Genomic DNA, 20,515 nt, shown 5'->3' with positions numbered 1-20,515 from the left:
CGCTGCTGGGGCATCCTGTTCTGGTGCCGCTGCAGCCGGCAGAGATGGTTGAGCTCCTGCTCCTGCTGTTGCTCCTCCTTCTGCCCTTCCTTCTGTATATGGCTGCGCCCCAAATCAGGTCTGTGCAAATGTATTGCCTTCTCTTGCGAATTCTTGTTGGGGGCGGCAGGGAAACATAGAATCCCCACCAAAGCTTTCTTGGAAAACGCCTCTGGGGGGGGGGCTCCAAGATGGCGGGGCCCAGAGTTCGGTGGGTTGGTGGCGAGGTCCAGCTGTCCTGGATGCCAGGAGGAGAGCCGAGAGCCCAGGCGGTGAAAAGGGGCGGCACTCCGGGGCACCCTGCTTTTCCCTGGCCCGTTTTTCTTTTGTCTAAGCACCCCCTGATTCTGGCTCCAGGGAATCCCGAGGGTAAGGCTACCTCAAACTCTTGAGTTTCGGACCCCTCAATGGGATATGGCCCCACGCTGTTTTCCCCTTAATTCCCACGCCTTAAACCAGCCTTCGAGGTACAAAGGAGCGATTCCACATTTCGCCCTCTGAAACTGATAGCAATCGTAACATCTGCGGCCCCATCCTTGCTCTCTCGTTGCTGTTAGAATCGCTCGTTCTGTGGGCGGATTTTGTAAAGGAGAAAAGTGAAAAGGAAGAGGGTTTGGTTATGAGCTCTTATCCTGCCTTGCGAGTAGGAGCACGGGGGATCTGCGTTAGGAGCTAGGGTACTGCGGCGGTGAGGGCTGGGAGAATGGTGGAAAGGTATTGACCAGGGGATAGATCAATCAGCCCAAGGCTGGCCAAGTGCCCCAGTGAATCAGCAGCGGGCTGTAATACCGGCAGCCTGCTTATTGGTTCTAAGTAAGTCACCAGTGGTGACGGACCAGTTACTGAATAGACTTACCCAGGTGGGGCGGTCTTCGTCCCAGTGGAACTTGAAGGCAGGCCAGATCACAGCCATTTCTTACCACGGTCACCTACTTTCCTTCTTTTATTTTTATTTTCTCTTCCCTCTCTGGCGCCCCTCTTACAGTTATATATTTTCTCCCTTCTGAACACTCAGTTTTCCCACCTCTAGGCACACGTGGTTGCTCACACGCAGATGAAATCACTGCTTTTTATCTTTTTTTCACTACAAGATCCTCTTATCCATATAGAATCTCAATGAAAAGTTGAACCAGAACTGAAAATAGTGCTCATACCCCAGTGGGATTTTTCTGAAAAAAAAAAAAAATTATACTCCAGGAGCTGTATTCCCAACTCAGCAGGGTTATGGGAATCGGGCCAGAGCTGGACTTTTATAGTTGTCTCTTTCATTCCTGCTGGTTAAGGAGAAGAAAGAGCTAAGTACAGGTCCTACTAAGTTGTCACTCCTGGAACTACAGTAAGGGGATGTGGGAAACAGCCTGGAGGCTTGTTCTCTGAGGAGGGAGGTGATGGATTGTGGGGACCATGAATTAATCTGCCTCCCTGTGGCATTTTGCACTAAGCAGGTAGCTTCAATGGCTAAGAGTATGTACCTTGCAATTCCAACTTCAATGAAAAAGGCTGAGGTGCTCTTTGTTTTTGAGACGGAGTCTTGCTCTGTCACCCAGGCTGGAGTGCAGTGGCGCGGTCTTGGCTCACTGCAAGCTCCTCCTCCTGGGTTCAAGCCATTCTCCTGCCTCAGCCTCCCCAGCAGCTGGGACTACAGGCGCATGCCGCCACGCCCAGCTAATTTTTTTGTACTTTTTTTTTTTTTTTTTTAGTAGAGACTGGGTTTCACCGTGTTAGCCAGGATGGTCTCGATCTCCTGACCTCGTGATCCGCCCGCCTCGGCCTCCAAAATGCCCTTTAAGAATGCATCTCCTGGTCAACAGATTGTTTTAACCAGAGTCCCAACATTGCCAAGAAGAGAATAGGCCAGTTTGAGAACCGCCAATCCATGTTTGTGCATTCGTTAATTTGGAAAAGGCAGTATAGTACAGTGCTTAGAAGTAGGGACTCTAGGCCGGGCTCAGCACTTTGGGAGGCCGAGGCGGGTGGATCACCTGAGGTCAGAAGTTCGAGACCAGCCTGGCCAGCGTAGTGAAACCCCGTCTCTACTAAAAATACAAAAATTAGCTGGGTGTGGTGGCGCCTGGGGGCCGGGGAGCGGGGGTGAGGCATGAGAATCTTGAACCTGGGAGGTGGAGGTTGCAGTGAGCCAAGATCATGCCATTGCCCAGCCTGGGCAACAAAAGCAAAACTCTGTCTCAAAAAAAAAAAAAAAGAAAAAGAAAAAGAAAGAAACAAGGACTCTGATTAGACAAAGCAAGACTTGAATCCCAGCTCCCCTTTGTACATACATAATCTTCTCTTTAAGTGTGTGTGTGCATGTGTGGGTGGTTTTTTTTTCTTGTTTATTGTGTACCAGAGTCACAAGCTTTCATAGTTTTAACTTTTTGTATTGGATTAGCCATTTCTCAAGGCCATAAAATGCCAGTTGTGGACAGATTGACCTACAGAAACTTGTTATTTCTTCATCTGGGCTGAATCTTGTGATTTCCTAAGTCACAAGTGCCTTAGGGAGAGCTCAAACCAAAGGTGCCTGGCTAATCAGATATTCATCCAGTTCTTGTGTTGCAGGGAACAGCTGTAAGCTTTGCCCTTGTAATAGAATCACTTTTGTCTTTGAGCAAAAGCAGAAAACTTTTGTCATCTTTCCTCCAAGTTTCCTTAAACCTTTAAAAGGACAACAGTGGAAAGAACTAAAGCAAACCTCAGCCAGAAGACACAGGGAGTTGCAGGAACCTACTGGCTGAGACAGGAGACAGGAGAATGAAGAATTGATGAGCTCTCCTTCTCTGTCTGCAGGAAAATGCTGTCCAGTGGGGTGTGTACATCAACTGTTCAGCTTCCTGGGAAAGTAGTTGTGGTCACTGGAGCTAATACAGGTATCGGGAAGGAGACAGCCAAAGAACTGGCTCAGAGAGGCAAGTTCACCTGCTTTCAATTCCCTATTACTGCTGCTTTACCCCTCACAGTAATGATGATTCATTCTCATTGTTTCTTCCCAGTTTTGGAATTCAAGAATACCTAAGGGTTCCACTGATTTGCTGATCTGAAACTAGTACTATGCTCTACATATAATTAATGAGTATTATTAATGAGTATTATTAATTTTTCTTTAACTATTTGCTAATTAGATACCTCTGTTGTGAAGAAAGGGTAAAAATGTGTGTTTTTAAAAAATATTGGAAATAACATCAGATTTATAATGCCAGCTCAAAAACAGAGCTGACCGTTTCTCTTTCATATGTTGGCTGACAGGAGCTCGAGTATATTTAGCTTGCCGGGATGTGGAAAAGGGGGAGTTGGTGGCCAAAGACATCCAGACCACGACAGGGAACCAGCAGGTGTTGGTGCGGAAACTGGACCTGTCTGATACTAAGTCTATTCGAGCTTTTGCTAAGGGCTTCTTAGCCGGTAAGTGTAGAACTAGAGAGACTATGTTGTGGGTCTTGAGATCAACATGGCAGATTTAACTAAAAGGAAAAGGTCCCTCTCCCTCATGGAAGTAGTGGATAAAATGTAGCCAAAAACTTTTGTAGCTGAACTCATAGTCACTGGGACACGATTTATGTCAAAGGGGTATCTTCCAGAGGCAGAAACAAAAAAGGAATTCAAAACGTCATAGCAGTGAGCAAGAGCTGAAGCCAGAAATCTCATTGGAGTCTCAGCATTCAGTATGGGCTTTTAGGGTCTGAGGTCTAAATACCTATACGGGCCTTTGAGAGCTGGAGCTGTGTTTGAGGTTCTACACAAGGTTGAGATTCACAAAGGGCCATCTGGTCCATAGTATAGAGGCTAATAAAAACCCTGGCCACCAGCTCAGGGACATGACATCTCTTTAGGACATAGATGGATAAAGAGTCATCGGCAAAAAATTAGAACCCCAAGCTGGCATCATCTGTGGGGTCTGAATTCATACCACCAAATGATATGAGAATATTTATGGGTTTGATTTGTGTGTGTGTGTGTAATAATCTATGGGAAATTAACATAAAAACCTGTAGTGTGTCATCAAAAGCAAATCCAAGAGCACTCTATAGGCATATCCCCTCATAGCCCAGGGATCTAGGCCTCCAAGGAAAAAACTTTCACTGGTGTGAACTCATAAATTACAAACCACATGAGGAAATGAACCATGAGAGAGAATTGGAAGATGCAATAAAGAGGTGAAGCCAGTATTTATTTCTTTGGGGACCTGAATACCAGGGCAGAGGTACATAGAGAATCTTCTTTTATCTCTTGCTTTGGAATCTTTCCATTCAGCTTGGGAAGTCTTTTTATTGGGAGAGGTGGATGAAACAATTCCCAAAAGCAGTGAGTAAGTAGCTCCCGAACTACAAAGATCGAGAAGGTCATTTGGTAGTATAAAATGGAATTTTGCCCCATAGTAAAAGTAGGTGGGATTCAACTAGTCTTAAAATGAAAAACAATAGAAAATAAGTATGAAGGGAAAATGGAGGGAAGATTGAAGTCCTGCATCCTCACTTTCAAAGCCTGAGCATGAGGCAGCTTTCTAAGATGTAGTAGCTTTGGCTAACCACTTCCGCGCTCCATTGTCTTGTCCCTGCAGAGGAAAAGCACCTCCACATTTTGATCAACAATGCAGGAGTGATGATGTGTCCCTACTCGAAGACAGCAGATGGCTTTGAGATGCACATAGGAGTCAACCACTTGGGTAAGAAATCTGGCCTTATCACAAAGCTAGAGACAACCAAAATTCTCTTTGGGAAACTTAGGGGTCAGACTGAGCCTTCTTGTGATGTGACTGAACCTACCTGACAGCTGAGGAATACCTGAGGGCTACTCCAGGTTCTGCCCACTTTTTAATCTGTGATTTAGATTCAGTTTGCTTTGGCGCATTTTTTAACAGCCTAATTGGTTTAGGGTACTGTCTTGCTTTCTAATTTTTTTTTTTTTTTTTTTTTTTTTTTTTTTTTTTTTTGAGACGGAGTCTCGCGCTGTCACCCAGGCTGGAGTGCAGTGGCCGGATCTCAGCTCACTGCAAGCTCCGCCTCCCGGGTTCACGCCATTCTCCTGCCTCCGCCTCCCGAGTAGCTGGGACTACAGGCGTCCGCCACCTCGGCCGGCTAGTTTTTTGTATTTTTTAGTAGAGACGGGGTTTCACCGTGTTAACCAGGATGGTCTCGATCTCCTGACCTCGTGATCCGCCCGTCTCGGCCTCCCAAAGTGCTGGGATTACAGGCTTGAGCCACCGCGCCCGGCCTGTCTTGCTTTCTTAGTAGTGATCCTTGTGGCCATCATCAGGTATAGGTCATCTGCTCTTTTTTTGTAGAGACAGGGTCTTGCTATGTTGCCCAGGCTGGTCTTAAACTCCTCGCCTCAGGCACCTTCCTGCCTCAGCCTCCTTAGGTGCTGAGATTGCAGGTGTGAGCCACTGCACCCAGCCGACCAGCTCTTAAGAATGAGATTAACCAAAGTAGGAATGAGCTGGGACTTCATATTCACGTAGTCTAGACCTATCTCGCTCATATAAGGATGCCTCATGTCTTTGGCTGTTGTTATTTCCCTAAACCTTCACTGAACTTGTTTTCTAGTTGATAATGAAAAGTTGGAGGGAAAGATCTTATTTCTGAATTATCTGCCTCCCATAGCTGAGGCCTGCTTACCATGACTCCTGTCATTCCCACATGGCCCTGAACTTCATTAATTCTAGTATTTCTCAACAGGTCACTTCCTCCTGACCCATCTGCTGCTAGAGAAACTAAAGGAATCAGCCCCATCACGGATAGTAAATGTGTCTTCCCTTGCACATCACCTGGGAAGGATCCACTTCCATAACCTACAGGGCGAGAAATTCTACAATGCAGGCCTGGCCTACTGTCATAGCAAGCTAGCCAACATCCTATTCACCCAGGAACTGGCCCGGAGGCTAAAAGGTGGGCCTGGAGGAAATGAATGTGTGGAGACATGAGTCAGAGAGAGGCAGGTAAAAGCCACAGGAATGGAAACTGTTTCCAGAGCCCATCACTTGGAGAGGACCTGCTTCCATGGCTATAATTGGGTATAGTTTTAGTAAGTAGTCTACAACTGAATATTGAAGGTGGCTAGCTGGGACAGTGGACTCTGACTTTGAGTCTGAAGACCTGGCTTTACCACTTATTAGCTGTGTGATCTATAGCAAGTTACTTAACTTTTTTTTTTTTTTTGAGACGGTGTCTCGCTCTGTCACCTGGGCTAGAGTGCAATGGAGTGATCTCGGCTTACTGCAAGCTCTGCCTCCCAGGCTCACGCCATTCTCCTGCCTCAGCCTCCCCAGCAGCTGGGACTACAGGCTCCCGCCACCACGCCTGGCTAATATTTTGTATTTTTAGTAGAGACGGGGTTTCGCTGTGTTAGCCAGGATGGTCTCGATCTCCTGACCTCGTGAGCTGCTCACCTCAGCCTCTGAAAGTGCTGGGATTACAGGTGTGAGCCACTACCCCTGGCCTTTTTTTTTTGTTTTTTTTTTTTTTGAGACGGAGTCTTGCTCTGTCACCCATGCTGGAGTGCAATGGCGCAATCTCGGCTCACTGCCAACCTCTGCCTCCCAGGTTCAAGCGATTCTCCTGCCTCAGCCTCCTGAGTAGCTGAGACTATAGGTGCGTGCCACCACGCCTGGCTAATCTTTGTATTTTTAGTAGAGACAGGGTTTCACCATGTTGGTCAGGCTAGTCTTGAACTCCTGACCTCAGGTGATCCACCCACCTCAGTCTCCCAAAGTGCTGGGATTACAGGTGTGAGCCACCACACCTGGCCATTACTTAACTTTTAGGACTTCCTTCTTCATATGTAAATGGGACTACTTCACAATTTATTGTCATAATTAATTCAGGCTTCATAAGCAAGTCAAGATTTTTTACTCATAGTGAGACTGAGTAGGAGGGAAGGACCTGAACTGGCACTAGATAAAGGCAGTAGACTAAAACAGGTACTGGAAATATGGAGGAGGAGGGTCTTCCTTGCAAAGGGTCAAATAAGAGGGAAATACATACTTGAGAAGGGGAGTTTCCAGTAACAAATACACAGAGGTCCTTAGCACTGTCTACTCTGGATTTCTAATAAAGAGAAAGGAAATCGAGGGTGAACTGTGCTAAGAATTGAGGCGGGCAGAATGCAGGCTCAAGGAATCAGGCACAGTTGCTCTATGGTTGGAACAGGATCATCCTACCAAATGAACATCTGTGAGATGGGAAGGAAGCTGGTGGTTAGCTCAGTCTGTGCCCAGGGCATGACATCTTTTATCAATTTATGATAGATGAGGGTAACTGGATGGCAAAAACTATCCAAAGAGTTGATCAGGGAGCCTCAGTGACCTGGAGGTGTAAAGATGGGTCCAGTGGTGAGAATTCACAATATGTGAATGAGGTAACTCTGATCGTTGTGAGGATTCAGTGGAAAATCTTTATGGTGCAGTAAAAGAACCCTGGTTTGACAGAGGATTCATTCATTCAGCCATTCAGCAGACATGTATTCAGTGCCCATGCTGTTCCATGCACTGGGTTAGGGGACAGGGGATGAGTTGGTGAACAAGATAGGTATAGTCTCTTCTTTGGTTTGGTTTACATCTAATGGGGGAGAAAGACAATTAGCAAGTCTTTATACAAACTGTTAAATGTAGAATCAGCCTAGTAATGCATGAATAATTCTCATTGTAAAAAGTTCAAATAAGGCCAGGCACAGTGGCTCACACCTTTAATCTCAGGCACTTTAGGAGGCCAAAACCAGAGGATTACTTGAGACCAGGAGTTCAAGATCAGCCTGGGCAAAATAGTGAGACCTCATCTCTACCAAAAAAAAAAAAAAGTTCAAAGCATATGGAAGTATGTAGAATTAAAGGTGAAAAACCCCCTTCATTCCCTTCTTCCCTGCTCTTCTCCCTTCACGTGACCATTGTCAATAGCTTGTATGCCCCTTTCCAATAATTATCCAATGCATTTACATATGTATGTATCATGCACAAGGAACTGAAACTCCAACACAGTATCTTGGAGATCTTTCCATTTAGTACATATGGATTTACCCCATTCATTGTATTGGCTGTGTTGTATTTCGTAGTATAGATGTGCCTTAGTGTATTTATGCATTTCTTTAACAACATCTGGATTGTTTCCTTTTTGTTGTGGCTGTTTAATTATAATTGTGATAGATGTTATAAAGGAGAAGTACCAGGACTTATAATGGATTTTAGTGGGGGCCTGGGGGGGACCTTATTCAGTCTGAGGGTTCAGGGAAGACTTTTCTGAAGAAGTGAGTTGCATGCTGAGCCCCGAAGGATGATTAGAAATTAAAGGGATTAGAGGTACTGATAGAATGTGGAGGCTGAGGACAGGCGCCATGGCTCATGCCTGTAATCCTGGCAGTTTGGGAGGCCGAGGCAGGTGGATCACCTGAGCTCAGGAGTTCGAGACGAGCCTGGCCAACTTGGTGAAACCCCCGTCTCTACTAAAAATACAAAGATTAGCCGGGTATGGTGGCAGGCACCTGTAATCCTAGCTACTGGAGAGGCTGAGGCAGGAGAATTGCCTGAACCTGGGACAGAGTTTGCAGTGAGCCAAGATCACGCCATTGCACTCCAGCCTGGGCAGCAAGAGTAAAACTCTGTCTCAAAAAAAAAAAAAAGGAGGGGGGGCCAGACGCGGAGGCTCACACTTGTAATCCCAGCAGATCACCTGAGGTCAGGGGTTCAAGAGCAGCCTGACCAACATGGAGAACTCCGTCTCTACTAAAAATACAAAATTAGCCAGGCATGGTGGCGCATGCCTGTAGTCCCAGCTACTCAGGAGGCTGAGGCAGGGGAATCTCTTGAACCTGGGAGGCAGAGGTTGCGGTGAGCTGAGATCGCGCCATTGCACTCTAGCCTGGGCAACAAGAGCAAAACTCCATCTGAAAAAAAAATAAGAATGTGGAGGCTGTGAAACGTTCCAGGCAGAAGGAACAGATTGTACAAAGGTCCAGGCTCAGTTTGAGAAAGGTTACCATCGGTAGGCTGTAGAAAGCAAGAGTAATAAAGATCTGAGCTGAGACTGAGGTAGGTAGAGGCCAAACCCTTAGAGGCCACAATAAGGATTTTCATGTTTATTCTAAGAGCAATGGGAAACCTTTAAAATTAAAGCCTTTTCAAAATGGGGGCAAGAGGGGTTGCAGCCGTTGATTTCATCAGCAGAGGCGAGAAATGAGGGTAGTTTGGACTAGATGGTGGAGATGGAGGGTAGTAGAAGCTTCTGAGAGATATTTGGGGTGGGAGAGCTTGTTGACTGGAGATGTATGCTTTAGGCGAGCATTCATCAAGAACCCTTTTGCCTGATTGGGCATGTCAGGAACACTGCAAGAACTGGGTTTGGCTTTAAAAGTAGAAATCTGGGACCTCTGAGTCTGCATTACTATGGGTCATCTAGGGAGATGTCGAGTAGGCAGTTGGGAATAATGCACGTCCACAGGGCTCTGTCTGCAGCTGTCAGTCCACAAAGACCCGAAAAATTCTGTTTCTTCGTAAGCTTTACACCAAAACTCATTTGGCAGCAAAACATTTCCTGTACTAGGGAGATTAGATAATAGGCAGTGTATGTATACATTTCATATTACCTTTCTACAATCAGAAAAAAATTGAAGTATGTCTGGCCCCAGCATTTTCAATAAAGGATTGGGGACCTGAAATAGCATGTCATTTAGCACTTACCATGCATCAGGCACTTTTTTTTTTTTTTTTTTTTTTGCGACGACATCTCACTCTGTCACCCAGGCTGGAGGGGCAGTGGCATGACCTCGGCTCACTGCAACCTCTGCCTCCTCGGTTCAAGTCATTCTCCTGCCTCAGCCTCCCGAGTAGCTGGGATTACAGGTGCACGCCACCATGCCCGGCTAATTTTTGTATTTTAGTAGAGATTGGGTTTCACTGTGTTGCCCAGGCTGGTCTATAACTCCTGAGCTCAGGCAATACACCTGCCTTAGCCTCCCAAAATGCTAGGCTTATAGGCATGAGCCACCACATCCAGCTGCATCAGGCACTCTTCTAAGATCTTTAACATATACGAACTCATTTCATCCTCAGAACAACCCTGTGAGGTGTAGGTATTATGATTATTCCCATTTTAGAGATGAAGAAATGAGTCACAAAAGGGAACTTGCCCAATATCTAATGAGTGGAGCCAGGATTTGAAACTGGGCAGTCTGTCTACAAAGTCCATGCCCATAACCACCACACTGTGTTGACTCCCAGTATGTCTGTAGTTCAGGAGCAGTTTGAACTGTGGACAAAATGTGAGCACCGTAGAATTATGTAGAGTGAGTCTGGTGAGCCACAAGAACTCCAACATTTAATTTTTGCATAGAAGATGATGAACTGGTCCAGAAAACTGAGACAGAGCAGCCAGAAAGTTTAGGAAAACCAGAAGTGGTGTAGGCTTATGGAAGCCAATGAAAAAGAAGACTTTAAGAAGGGGATGGGCGCCTGTAATCCCAGCATTTTGGGAGGCCGAGGTGGGCAGATCCCTTAAAGTCAGGAGTTTGAGACCAGCCTGGCCAACATGATGAAATCCCGTCTCCACTAAAAATACAAAAATTAGCCTGGCATGGTGGCCCATGCCTGTAGTCCCAGCTACTCTGGAGGCTGAGGCAGCAGAATCACTCGAAACTGGAAGGCAGAGGTTGCAGAGCTAAGATCGTGCCACTGCACTCCAGCCTGGGCAACAGAGCGAGACTGTCTCAAAAAAAAGAAGGGGATGGGGTGGGCATGGTGGCTCATGCCTGTGATCCTAATACTTTGGGAAGCCAAGGTGGGAAGATTGTTTGAGGCCAGGAGTTCAAGACCAGACTGGTCAACATAGGGAGACCCCATCTCTAAAAAAGAAGGGGAAAAAAAGAAGGGGGTGGTCAACAGTGTTAAGTGCTGCTGAGAGGATGAGTCTTGGCTTTGCTGATTCCTGACAGGGAAGTTTCCAGTCACAAATACACAGAGGTCCTTAGCACTGTCTACAGCCTTCTTAAATCTGTGAGATAGAAGTATAAATTACTGTGAGCAATACTTCTGATGTCACCATGGGCAAAAGAGTCCATATGTGAAAGTCACATGTTTATTTACATCCTTTTCTGTTTCGGGCCATTCTGCAAAATCAAGTCCTGTCTTCCTCTCTCTTCTTGGCACCCCCAACCAGGCTCTGGCGTTACGACGTATTCTGTACACCCTGGCACAGTCCAATCTGAACTGGTTCGGCACTCATCTTTCATGAGATGGATGTGGTGGCTTTTCTCCTTTTTCATCAAGACTCCTCAGCAGGGAGCCCAGACCAGCCTGCACTGTGCCTTAACAGAAGGTCTTGAGATTCTAAGTGGGAATCATTTCAGGTATGCATGTTATCTCTTTCTGAAGATGAGATTTTATTGCTCAAAGGAGATATTTGGGTTTGTCTGGGTATACCCTTTTTTAAAAGTACATTGTCTAATATAGCTTTTGTCTTTTAACTGTAGAGTTTTTACCTTTTAATAGGGGAATCTGACTCCTTTTTTTGTAATAATTGCTACATTTGATTTTACTTATGCCATCTTTTATACTGAAAATTATACATTGTTTGTTTTCTTCCTGTCTTTGTTATGTCAGTCCAGTCATCTTTATTCTATTTTGGATTCCTAATTCTATTGTTTTACATTAAAAAGAATTTTTAAAAAAATTGAGGCCGGGCACAGTGGCTCATGCCTGTAATCCCAGCACTTTAGGAGGCCAAGGTGGGCGGATCACCTGAGGTCGGGCGAAACTCTGCCTCAAAAAAATAAAAAAAAGAATTTGAATATGTATTTCTCTATTGTCTTCAGGATTGAAATACTACCTATGGACTCCCCTCTCAAATAAGCAAAGACATTTAAAATGATTTAAATGTAGAGAATTTTGAGTATAACACAGGGGTAGATAAAATAGTGCACTGAACCTGCATATAATGGAGACTCAGCTACCATTAACCCATGACCAGTTCTGCCCTATCCCCATTCTCTACCCCTTTCCATATTTTTCTTCTCCCATATTATTTTGAAGCAAATCCCAGGCTCACACAAGATCAAAATTTTAACATGTTTTTACCTCTACTTCAGGTTATTGTTGAAATGACCTGAAATTTTAGGAAAGTAGCTAAAAGTAGCTTTAAGATTGGAAAGAAAGGCAGACAGATTATGAGAGGCCTATAATGCCGGCCTTGTGGAGGAGCCCCAGAGTTGTTTCAGTAGAGAGACATAATCTGGTCTGTGCTTTAGAAACTTTGTTTCATGAATGAATAATTAACCTAGTGAGAGAGAGAGTTCCAGAAAGTTGGGATGAAAGGAATGGTAATGTGAAAGAGGCCCTGAAGCAGCAGAATTTTTATCACTGGATGATTAATAAATGAGGGGATGAGAGAGGCTTTGCTAACCTCAATTTCAAGCCTGACTGAGGTTGATGATGACATTAACTAAGACAGCAGACATGGAAAAGTAATGTGTGGAACTTCTGGTTCCTGGATTCCAAAGCAGTGGAAAGGGACTTTGTCTAGCTTAAGCAAGAAGGAAATTTATTAAACTATTAGTAGGGAGAGGAGGGACCCCTAGGTTGAAAGGGAAGACTGAAGAGCCAGGCTAAGAAGAGTCAGAGTGGCAGTCAGCTAGCCAGGGCATTGCTGCTAGGGTGAGTGAATGCCAGCTGTCTTTAGTCTTTAGGTTTTATTGCTTATCATCGACTCTCTAGGGAGGAAGCATTGGCTCTCCTTCTTCCCATCCCTTCATTTTTACTTTTTTGATTAGAGGCAGACAGGGACTTTATTAATGCTCTTTTCAAACTATATTGAGGGGAAAAGGTAATTCTGCAGAAGGAAATCAGGTTGCTATTGCCAAAAGAAAGTAGAATGTTCAGCCAAAGAGTAACAGTTGTCCACTGTGTAATAAACCTGGCTCTGTACATGTTGTGTGTGTGTTATCTATAAGGCATGCAAGTAGAAATGTATAGCAGATAGTTGGAAATGTGGTTCTGAAGTACAAGAAGATAGATTTATATAGTACACTGGATTGATTTTCCAAGAATGACTGGATTCTTCTTCCCTGGAGATTTTAAGAAAAAAAAAATAATAATAACCCTTTATCTTAGCTTTGACCGAGTGGTTTAAAGAAAGTCAGCTCTAAATCCATAACTTACTATTGAACTGACTTTTGAAGAACCTTTCCTTTGCTATGGATTCTTAATTCATTTTGAAGATCCAACATCAGCGATGTAGACCACCATCAAGAAATGATCATAAAAGTCTGTTTTGATTGAAGCCTTAAGATTTTTGCACTGGCTCTTCTTTCTGCCTGCAACCACTAGTCTGCTTTATGTCTCTAAGAATTTGCCTTTACTGGACATTTCATATAAATGGAATCATATGATATGTGGCCTTTTGTGACTGACTTCTTTTACTTAGCTTAATGTTATCAAGGTTCACCCATGCCAAAGCATGTGTCAGTAGCTCATTTCTTTTTATTGCTGCGTAACATTTCATTATATAGATTTGCCACATCTTATTTATTCATTCATCGGGTGATGGGCATTGGGTTTGCACCTTTTAGCTATTTGAATACTGCTGTGACAATTTGTGTAGAAATTTTTTTGTGGACATTTCTCTTGGGTACATAGAAGTGGAGTTTCTGGGTTATATGGTAACTCTGTGTTTAACTGCTGAGGAACTGCCAAACTTTTCCAAAGTGACTGCCCCATTTTACATTCCCACCAGCAGTGTATGAGTGTTCTAATTTCTTCACATCCTTAACAACACTTGTTATTGTCTCTCCTTTTGAGTTTAGCCATCCTAGTGAGTATGAAGGAATATTTTGTTTTTATTTTCATTTCATTTTCCTACTAATGATGTTGAACATTTTTTCATGTGCTTTTTGGTTCATTTGTTTCTTTGTTGGGGAAATGTCTATTCAAGTCCTTTGCCCATTTTTAAGTTTGATAATTGCCTTTTTATTGCTGAGTTGCAAGAGTTCTTAATAGTCTAGATACAAGTTCCTTGTCAGATATATAATTTGCAAATATTCTTTCATTCTGTGGGTTGTCTTATAACTTTCTTAATGGTGTCTTTTGAAATGTAAAACTTGTAAATTTTGATGAAGTCTAGTTTATCTATTTTTTGTCACTTGTGTAGTCGTAGCTAAGAAATCCTTGCCTTACCCAAGGTCACAAAGATTTACTACTGTCTTTAGTAAAGACAGTTTTCTGTTACTATAACAGAATACCACAGACTGGGTAATTTCTTTTTTTCTTTTTAATTTTATTTTTTGATTTTATTATTTTTTTACTTTTATTTTTTATTATACTTTAAGTTCTAGGGTATATGTGCACAACGTGCAGGTTTGTTACATATCTATACATATGCCATGTTGGTGTGCTGCACCCATTAACTCGTCATTTATTTATTTATTTATTTATTTATTTATTTATTTATTTTTGAGACAGAGTCTCGCTCTGTCGCCCAGGCTGGAGTGCAGTGGCGCAATCTCGGCTCACTGCAAGCTCCGCCTCCCGGGTTCACGCCATTCTCCTGCCTCAGCCTCCTGAGTAGCTGGGACTACAGGCGCCCGCCACCGCGCCCGGCTAATTTTTTGTATTTTTAGTAGAAACGGGGTTTCACCGTGGTCTCGATCTCCTGACCTTGTGATCCGCCCGCCTCGGCCTCCCAAAGTGCTGGGATTACAGGCGTGAGCCACCGCGCCCGGCCAACTCGTCATTTATATTAGTTATCTCTCCCGATGCTATCCCTCCCCACTTCCCCTTCCCCACAATAGGCACCGGTGTGTGATGTTCCCCTTCCTGTGTCCAAGTGATCTCATTGTTCAATTCCCACCTATGAGTGAGAACATGTGGTGTTTGGTTTTCTGTTCTTGCAATAGTCTGCGGAGAATGATGATTTCCAGCTGCATCCATGTCCCTACAAAGGACACGAACTCATCCTTTTTTATGGCTGCATAGTATTCTATGGTGTATATGTGCCACATTTGCTTAATCCAGTCTGTCACTGATGGACATTTGGGTTGATTCCAAGTCTTTACTATTGTGAATAATGCCGCAATAAACATACGTCTGCGTGTGTCTTTATAGCGGCATGATTTATAATCCTTTGGGTATATCCCCAGTAATGGGATGACTGGGTCAAATGGTATTTCTAGTTCTAAATCCTTGAGGAATCGCCACACTGTTTTCCACAATGGTTGAACTATTTTACAGTCCCACCAACAGTGTAAAATTGTTCCTATTTCTCCACATCCTCTCCAGCACCTGTTGTTTCCTGACTTTTTAATAATTGCCATTCTAACTGGTGTGAGATGGTATCTCATTGTGGTTTTGATTTGCATTTCTCTGATGGCCAGTGATGATGAGCATTTTTTCATGTGTCTGTTGGCTGTATAAATGTTTTCTTTTGAGAAGTGTTTGTTCATATCCTTTGCCCACTTTTTGATGGGGTTGTTTATTTTTTTCTTGTAAATTTGTTTGAGTTCTTTGTAGGTTCTGGATATTAGCCCTTTGTCAGATGAGTAGATTGCAAAAATTTTCTCCCATTCTGTAGGTTGCGTGTTCACTCTGATGGTAGTTTCTTTTGCTGTGCAGAAGCTCTTTATTTTATTTAGATCCCATTTGTCAATTTTGGCTTTTGTTGCCATTGCTTTTGGTGTTCTAAACATGAAGTCCTTGCTCATGCCTATGTCCTGAATCGTATTACCTAGGTTTTCTTCTAGGGTTTTTATGGTTTTAGGTCTAACATTTAAGTCTCTAATCCATCTTGAATTAATTTTTGTTGCTTCCTTACATGACTTTAAAGATTGTAATCCATTCACTCAATCATTTTTTTTAAACTTTGATTGAATGCTTACCAGATGTATACCACATCCAGAGAATACAAAAATGAGTAAGAATTGTCCTTAAGAAAATTTTCTGCATCAGAATTATAGGCTGGGCACGGTGGCTCACACCTGTAATCTCAGCACTTTGGGAGGCCGAGGAAGGTGTATCACTTGAGGTCAGGAGTTTTGAGACAAGCCTGGCCAACATGGCAAAACCCTGTCTCTACTAAAAATACAAAAATTAGCCAGTCATGGTGGCAGGCGCCTATAATCCCGGCTACTCCGGAGGCTAAGGCAGGAGAATCACTCAGACCTGGGAGGCAGAGGTTGCAGTGAGCTGAGATCGCACCACTGCACTCCAGCCTGGGTGACAGAGTGACTCCGTCTCCAAAAAAAATAAAAGAAAAACAAACTTGGAATTAATTACAGCAATGAAGAGAGGGTATATATATGAAACACTTTGCTATGATTTGAATGTGTCCCTCAAGGTTCATATGTTGGAAACTTAAGCCTCAGTACAACAGTGTAGAGAGGCAGGGCCTTTAAGAGGTAAATTAGGTCACAAGGGCAGACCTCATGAATGGATTAATGCCATTCTCTCTGGAATGGGTTCATTATTGTGGGAGTGGTTCCTTACTAAAGGATGACTTGGGTCCCCTTCCCTCTCTTGCCCATGTGATGCCTTCCATCTTGTTATGACACAGCAAGAAGGCCTTCATCAGATGCCAGCCCCTTGATCTTGGTCTCAGCTTCCATAATCATAAGCCACTTTCTGTAAGCTCATTATAGTTCCCCAGTCTGTCATATTCTGTTACAGCACCACAAAACGGACCCAGACACCTGGTACCTTGGTTTTACCATTTCTTTTCTGCTGTCGCGTTTTCCTTTTGTTGTTTTTGAAGCTGGCTTTACTTCTCATATGAGTTTACAAACAGTATAACTTCAGGTAGTCCAGAAATCAGCTTTTTTTTTTTTTTAACTACTCCAAGCATCTCTGACCAATGTGAATAGCAGGATCTCAGCTATATGACATTGTCCAAGGCCCTGTAGAATGGGCCCTGTGGAGTTACTTGAAGAAGATAGATATACATGGGTATCAGGCAGGCACTGATATTAAATTATATAAATAGGGGAATATAAAGACCAGATGTATGCATTATATATCAAACAAAGCATTCTGATGAGAGGTGGTCTAGCGAGGAGATCTAAAATGGGAATTACATTTTGTCTGGCTAAGGACTAGAGGATAAAGAGATAGGACAAACACTGGCCCTGTGAAGTACATGGAGAACATGTGATCCCTGGTTGTTTTTATGTCATATTCCTTATCCCTGGCAGATGGCAGACTTCATTCTTAACACTGTGCTTCATACCTCTCTCTTTACCTTCCAGTGACTGTCATGTGACATGGGTCTCTGCCCAAGCTCGTAATGAGACAATAGCAAGGCGGCTGTGGGACGTCAGCTGTGACCTGCTGGGCCTCCCAATGGACTAACAGGCAGTGGCAGTTGGACCCAAGAGAAGACTGCGGCAGACTACACAGTACTTCTTGTCAAAATGATTCTCCTTCAAGGTTTCCAAAACCTTTAGCACAAAGAGAGCAAAATGTCTATCATGTCCAGATTTACTTTGCTTCTGTTACTGCCAGAGTTACTAGAGATATCATAATAGGATAAGAAGACCCTCATATGACCTGCATAGCTCGTATTCTCCTTCTGAAAGAAACTACTACCTAGGAGAATCTAAACTATAGCAGGGATGATTTATACGAATTTGAACTAGCTTTTCTATTCACAATTCAGTTTCTCCCAACCAACCAGTCTTCACTTCAAAAGGGCCACACTGCAACCTCAGCTAAACTCCATGAGCTCAGGAGTAGGGCTTGACCAGGCATGGTGGATCACCGGAGGTCAGTAGTTCAAGACCAGCCTGGCCAACATGGTGAAACCCCACCTCTGCTAAAAATACAAAATTAGCTGGGCATGGTGGCACACACCTGTAATCCCAGCTACTCAGGAGGCTGAGGCAGGAGAATCGCTCAAACCCGAAGGGTGTAAAGTAAGCTGAGATTGCATCACTGCACTAGAACCTGGGCAGCAGAGCAAAACTTTGTCTCAGGAAAAAAAAAAAAAAGAGCAGGGCTTGACCCTCACCTCTTTAACTGTCATGCACCAGCTTCTGGATTCTTTCAGGAGATTCTTAACTGAAGCTGGATTATGGCATGGTCTTATCTCTGACAACCTAAAGCCACTGCTGTTAAGATGCTTTCTCATGTCTAAACCACAGAACGGCTTCCTTTTCTAAGAAGTTTGTGAGGTTTGGGGAATGGCAGAAATGTAATCAAGTTCAAACTGTCATTTTCCTGTTTCTTGAACCAGGAAGTAGATAAGGAAAGGAGCACTCTGAAAAGTCAGGCCACTGGACTCCAGTTAGTGACCCCAGGCCCATGGAAGACTCCTTTTTTGTGCCTTAGTTTCTCTTAGAAAATGAGAAGAAAGGCTTTTTGGTCATCGTCATTGTGTCTATCTTTGTGTGTCTTCTTGTTTATGTATGCTAAGGGAGTATTTTCACAAAGTTCAAAACAGCCACAATAATCAGAGATGGAGCAAACCAATGCCATCCAGTCTTTATGCAAATGAAACACTGCAAAGGGAAGCAGATTCTGTATATGTAACTACCCACCAAGAGCACATGGGTAGCAGGGAAGAAGTAAAAATAAAGAAGGAGAATACTGGAAGATAATGCATGAAATGAAGGGACTAGTTAAGGATTAAGAAAATATCAGAAGACATTAAATATACTAACATAGCTATGGAAGAATTGAGGGTGAGCATCCAAGACTGATGAGGTCTTAAGAAAAACCAGTGTAGCAAAAAAAAAAAAAAAAAAAATCCTAAAAACGAAAAGAAAAAACCCAATTCTTTTATTCAGAAAAATTATCTTAGGGACTGATATTGGTAATTACGGTCAATTTAATAATCTTTTGGGGCATTTCCTTACATTGTCTTGACAAGACTAAAATGTCTATGTGCCAAAATTCTGTATTTTATTTGGAGACTTTTTTTTTTTTTTTTTTGAGACAGAGTCTCGCTCTGTCGCCCAGGCTGGAGTGCAGTGGCCGGATCTCAGCTCACTGCAAGCTCCGCCTCCCGGGTTTAGGCCATTCTCCTGCCTCAGCCTCCCGAGTAGCTGGGACTACAGGCGCCCGCCACCTCGCCCGACTAGTTTTTTGTATTTTTTAGTAGAGACGGGGTTTCACGGGGTTAGCCAGGATGGTCTCGATCTCCTGACCTCGTGATCCGCCCATCTCGGCCTCCCAAAGTGCTGGGATTACAGGCTTGAGCCACTGTGCCTGGCTGGAGACTCTTTATCAAAAGTAATGCCAGAGGAAGTCTGAGGAATTAGTAGTGTTCCCATCACTTGTTTAGAGTGTGCTATTCTAAAAGATTTTGATTTCCTGGAATGACAATTATATTTTAACTTTGGTGGGGGAAAGAATTATAGGACCACAGTCTTCACTTCTGATATTTGTAAATTAATATTTTATTGAACTTGTTTTGACCATTAAGCTATATGTTTAGAAATGGTCATTTTATGGAAAAATTAGAAAAATTCTAATAGTGCAGAATAAATTAATGTTTTACTTAATTTATATTGAACTGTCAATGACAAATAAAAATGTTTTGATTATTTTTTGTTTTCATTTACCAGAATAAAAACTAAGAATTAAAAGTTTAATTACAGTCAAAAGAAGAAAACACTGTTCATTATTATGGTTATGCAATGATTTCTCATTCTAAAGAATAATTTGTCCCAGAGTCTAGCTACAGTGCAATCTCAATCCACATGCTATTAATTTAGGTTGTGTGATAATCTGATTATTCATTCACCATTTCCTACTTAACATTTTTTGACACTCTTCACAGATACTTTTCCCACATTTCTTGATCATCCCGGGCCATTCTTTTTTCTTTTCTTTTTTATTAGAGACAGGGTCTTGCTTTGTTGCCCAGGCTGGCGTCAAACTCTGAGCTCAAACAGTCGTCCCACCTCGGCCTCCCAAAGTGCTGGGGTACAGGTGTGAGCCATGGCGCCCGGCCCCAGGCTATTAATCTTTTTTTTGCACCTGCCCCTTATTTCTGTACTGTGACAAGTCCCAGCATTGTGTTGTGGGACTTACACAGTATACTGACAGTTACCTCAGACTTGGTCACGTCTGTGCTCAGTGCATATTAAGAGCTCAACCAAAGTGTGCTGAATCAACAGCCAATGAACTTGATCTAACAAAAATGAGGGCCCAGGAGATATAAATTAGCAAAGCATTTTCTCCTGAGCATTCATACATCTTTTAATATTTGTAGGCAGTTTAAAATTGAGCTCCCAAGCAAACATTTGAGAACAGACACCTTGAGCAAACCGTGAAATCGGTGAAAATAAGAATTTATTTTAATTTTTTTGAGATAGGATCTTGCTTTGTCACCCAGGCTGGAGTGCAGTGGCATGATCTCAGCTCACTGCAACCACTACCTCCCGGGTTCAGGTGATTCTCCTGCCTTAGCCTCCCGAGTAGCTGGGATTACAGGCGCCCACCACCACGCTCGGCTAATTTTTGTGATTTTAGCAGAGATGGGGGTTTCACCGTGTTGGCTAGGCTGGTCTCGAA

General features: G+C 43.4%; 1 protein-coding gene across 1 annotated transcript; it reads left to right on the top strand.

The window, feature by feature from the left end:
- On the top strand, positions 1-17,788 carry RDH11 (retinol dehydrogenase 11). The gene is given in 7 exon segments (NM_001257659.1): positions 1-118; positions 2,827-2,945; positions 3,283-3,438; positions 4,595-4,699; positions 5,712-5,921; positions 11,175-11,364; positions 17,245-17,788. Coding segments are annotated over 7 exon segments (957 nt in total). The 5' UTR covers positions 1-44; the 3' UTR covers positions 17,348-17,788.
- Positions 17,789-20,515: the final 2,727 nt, after the last annotated feature.

The sequence above is a fragment of the Macaca mulatta genome, chromosome 7 (genome assembly GCF_049350105.2).
Source record: "Macaca mulatta isolate MMU2019108-1 chromosome 7, T2T-MMU8v2.0, whole genome shotgun sequence".
Classification (NCBI taxonomy): Eukaryota; Metazoa; Chordata; class Mammalia; order Primates; family Cercopithecidae; genus Macaca; species Macaca mulatta.
This window is presented reverse-complemented; position numbering and strand designations above follow the sequence as displayed.